Source organism: Vicia villosa, linkage group LG7, assembly GCF_029867415.1.
Source record: "Vicia villosa cultivar HV-30 ecotype Madison, WI linkage group LG7, Vvil1.0, whole genome shotgun sequence".
Classification (NCBI taxonomy): domain Eukaryota; kingdom Viridiplantae; phylum Streptophyta; class Magnoliopsida; order Fabales; family Fabaceae; genus Vicia; species Vicia villosa.
In genome coordinates this window covers 112415621-112419869 of record NC_081186.1, presented here as the reverse complement: position 1 = coordinate 112419869, position 4249 = coordinate 112415621, and the positions used below count along the sequence as shown (strand labels likewise).

The 4249-nt window shown below is 29.9% G+C and overlaps 1 protein-coding gene across 2 annotated transcripts; it reads left to right on the top strand.

Moving 5' to 3' along the window:
• The first annotated feature begins 575 nt into the window (after positions 1–575).
• On the top strand, positions 576–3754 carry LOC131618307 (jasmonoyl--L-amino acid synthetase JAR6-like). 2 transcript variants are annotated; one of them, XM_058889557.1, is made up of 5 exons: positions 576–668; positions 1506–1811; positions 1912–2013; positions 2253–3043; positions 3152–3754. In XM_058889557.1, the coding sequence occupies exons 2-5, from the start codon at positions 1522–1524 to the stop codon at positions 3691–3693; spliced, it is 1725 nt and encodes a 574-aa protein (XP_058745540.1). In that variant the 5' UTR covers positions 576–668; positions 1506–1521; the 3' UTR covers positions 3694–3754. The 2 variants fall into 2 exon arrangements, with proteins under 2 accessions (XP_058745540.1, XP_058745541.1); XM_058889558.1 differs by having other exon boundaries at positions 601–664.
• Positions 3755–4249: the final 495 nt, after the last annotated feature.

The following is a 4249-nucleotide window of genomic DNA, read 5'->3' as shown; positions in this document are numbered from 1 at the left end:
TTATAACTTTTCTAAATTCATGAACCATATTTTTTTTAAAAATTGTTTATATCTTTAAGAAAATAACATAAAAGTAATTAATATATTTTTAAAAATCAATATATACTAATTTAATAAAAGCAGGAACGGAGAATGAATTTTTTTTAGTAAATCGCAAAATGAATATCTTTATGACACTCTTAAAAATGTTTTGAATATATATATATATATATATATATATATATATATATATATATATATAAATATTTAATTCAGTCAAATTTTATTATTAATCTTCCAATACTATTATTCAAACTTAAATATCATCTAAAAAGTCTAGTCAAGTCTTATTCAAAACTAATAGTAATTATATAAAAATTAATATAATATTGATAAAGAAAAAAAAAAGGATAACTATCAAGTAAGAAATAATAAAATAAATCTTCAAAAAAAAGAATATTGTGATTAATTAACTATTGACCAAGATATACACTCTCTCGTAATTCCGTCCAAATTCTATGGGCAAACATGAATCTATGAATTGATATTAATTTCCTTAAACTTTTCAAACACAAATTTATTTTAAAGTTGCCTATAAATACTATTCAACATTTAGGAGAATCTTGACCTCAGCAACTCACTTTTCTCTTCCTAAATTTCTCTGTCTTGTCTCCAACAAACTTGTGTAAGTAAGTTCCCCTCTCTCTCTCTCTCTCTCTCTCTCATAACACACACTCTCACACACACAGCACTGTCTCTTCATCAGAGTTCATCAGAGTTCAGATCCATTTTTTCTGTTTTTCTGCAGACCCTTTTTCATTCTTTGCCCCATAATAATATTAGTACTATTCTATCCAAATATATCATTTTTTTAATTTTTAATTTCTTTTTGTACTATTTTCTATATAGTTTTTGAACACTCATGAACCAGAAAACAAAACTGTATTCTCATGTTATATTTTTTTTAGGAACCAAACAGTGTGTACTTTTGTTGACTTTCATTTTTGTTTTATGTTTTGTTTTTGGTAAAGAGGTGTTTTCAGAAACTAATCTTTAATATTCTACACCATTTTTTTATTGTCCCATTTTTACCCTTAAAAGACTAGTTTTTAATTTCCTTTGACTATTGTTTTTTTGTCTTCTTTGTTGCTTCATTACTAACCATTTCCGTTATTCTCTATCATTTTCTCCATCATTTTCCAATTTTTTCCTTTTATTTGATCTTTCGAATGGTTCATAGTATCCGAAGTAAAATGTGTAATTGACTATTGTCTTAATTATTATGTTAGTTCGTTTTCGAATTCTATTATGCTGGGTCCCGTGGCTTCCAAAACAAAGACATAAGCTAATAGCACCACTCCAGATATATTTTTTTTTGTGGTTTCTAATAGATAATAACAAACTTTAATTTGGTAAAGAAATAGTGATTTAATGGTGAAGTTTGGCTTTATCACATTTTTTTTATATTAATTATTATAGTAAATATAACCTGAGAAATGACACTCCTTTGTTTGACTACATGATAGGTGAAGGATTGTGAAGATGAGAGAAGAAGTTGAAAAATTTGACTTTGAAAAAGTGATTGAAGAATTCGAGAGAATAACGAAGGATGCTGAGAATGTTCAGAAGGAAACATTGAGAAGGATTTTGGAAGAGAATGCATCAGCTGAATATTTGCAGAATTTAGGACTGAATGGAAGAACTGATCCTGAAAGTTTTAAGGCTTGTGTTCCATTGGTCACTTACAAAGATTTGGAGCCTTATATCAATAGATTGGTTGACGATGTTTCTCCTATTCTCACGGGAAAACCAATCACAGCTGTGTCATTAAGGTATGAGATATATTTTGTTATTTTTTTTTATATATATTTTCATTTGAATTTGCAATAGTTAGGAGTTTTTTAAATTGAGAAAATTGTTATGTTTTTGCAGTTCTGGTACTAGTCAAGGGAATCGGAAATTTATTCCATGGAATGATGAATTGTTTAAAACCACAGTGCAGATATATCAAACCTCTTTTGCCTATAGGAACAGGTATTATTCATTTTCATAATTTAACTTCATGTCATGTATTTTTTTCCTTTGGTTTATGTAGCATTAAAATGATAACACACTAACACATGCTCTTATTTTAAATCACTTTAAAATTTTTAAAAAAATACTATATATATATATGTGTGTACGTTTTGTAAATATTATCTTCCTATAATGTATTGATCAAATATGATTATGTCACGTCGATATTTAAACTTTAACAAAATTTTATTTTATAGAGATTTTCCTATTCAAGATGGCAAGGCTTTAAACTTTATCTTCAGCAGCAATGCATCACAAAAAAAAGGAGGTGTAATGCTAGGAACAGCCACTGCAAATGTATTCGGAAATCCAGGATACAAGAATGCAATGCAAGCACTTAAAGCTCCAAGTGTTAGTCCTCATGAAATAATTTTCAGTCCTGATTTTCATCAATCACTCTATTGCCACCTTTTATGTGGACTACTTTTCAGAGAAGAAGTTCAATCAATTTCATCAACATTTGCACACAGCATTATCTATGCTTTCAGAACATTTGAACAAGATTGGGAAGAACTTGTTAATGATATCAAAGAAGGTGTTCTCAGTAGCAGAATCACCGTTCCTTCCATTAGAACTGCTATGTCTAAATTGCTGAAACCAAATCCTGAACTAGCTAACTTGATCCACAAGAAATGCAAAGGATTAAGCAATTGGTATGGATTGTTTCCGGAGCTTTTTCCTAATGTTAAGTATGTTCAAGGGATCATGACTGGTGCAATGTTGCCCTATGTGACCAAATTGAGACATTATGCTGGTGAAGTTCCTTTGTTGACTTCGGAATATGGTGCTTCTGAAGGTTGGATTGCTTCAAACGTGAATCCTAAAGCGCCTCCTGAATTTGCCACCTATTGTATTCTTCCTCAAATTGCTTACTTCGAATTCATTCCGTTGGCACAACTTGATGGAAATCAACTAGAGCTTAAGCCTGTTGGTTTAACTGATGTGAAGATTGGGGAGGAGTATGAGATTCTTTTCACAAATCCTGCAGGTATCAAATTCTTTTTTCTTTCTTTCTTCTATGATCTACTAGAATTTTGTTCGTTTCTTCAAATAAATAAAAAAACTCTTGTTACAATTAAAATAGCATAATTTGCAGGTTTATACAGATATAGGCTAGGAGATGTGGTAAAGGTTATGGGGTTCCATAACTCGACTCCAGAAATCAAATTCTTGCGTAGAAGTAATCTTTTGCTTACCATCAACATTGACAAGAACACGGAGAATGATTTACAGTTATCAATAGAAACTGCGTCCAAATTTTTAGCTGAGGAGAAAATCGAGGTGATTGACTACACTAGCTACATAGATTTATCCAAAGAACCGGGACACTATGTCATATTCTGGGAAATCAGTGGTGAAGCAAGTGATGAAGTTCTGTCTGAGTGTTGTAACTGTTTGGATAAGTCTTTTATTGATCCAGGTTATGTTACTTCTAGAAAAGTCCAAGGAATTGATGCTCTTGAACTCCGAGTTGTTGAGAAAGGAACATTCCAGAAGATTCTCGAGAGTCAAGTTGAAAGAGGTGTGCCTGTGAGTCAGTTCAAGACACCTAGATGTGTTGGTCCTACAAATACCACAATGTTGCAAATTTTGTTGGATAATGTTGTTAAGAGCTATGTTAGTACTGCATACAATTGATTTATTTTCAATTAGAAAAGAATAAAATTACCGGTCTAATAAATTGTTTAAGTTAAATTTTGTTCGTCTAATCAAGATTTCATCACTTATATTTTGTTATGTATGATAAAGAATAATTATGTGATATCATGATAAAATCTGATTATAATCAAATGTTCTTTACTATTTAAATAGTGTGAAAGTTTCTTTAACTACCTTTTATTTTTCTTCATATTTGTTGCGTCTTATTCAATTTTAAATATGCAGTTGACGATATTACGAAAATTTAAAACCACCCTTAACGGTATTAATTTTATAAATCAAATTTTAACATAGTCTCCTCCCACACTAATGGAAAAAAAGACATTCACAAAAAATAGATGCAACATTATAATTTTATTAAGCAACAATAAGGTTAAATCATAAACACAAACACATGAATTTTATTAAGCAACAACATTATAGATCCATCTCTTTTCATTCAGAAGCCTTGCATATACTAACATTTATGATTTGGATTTTCCATCTACTCACATAATAATTTTACCTCATAATATTTGAATGCCTCAACTTATAT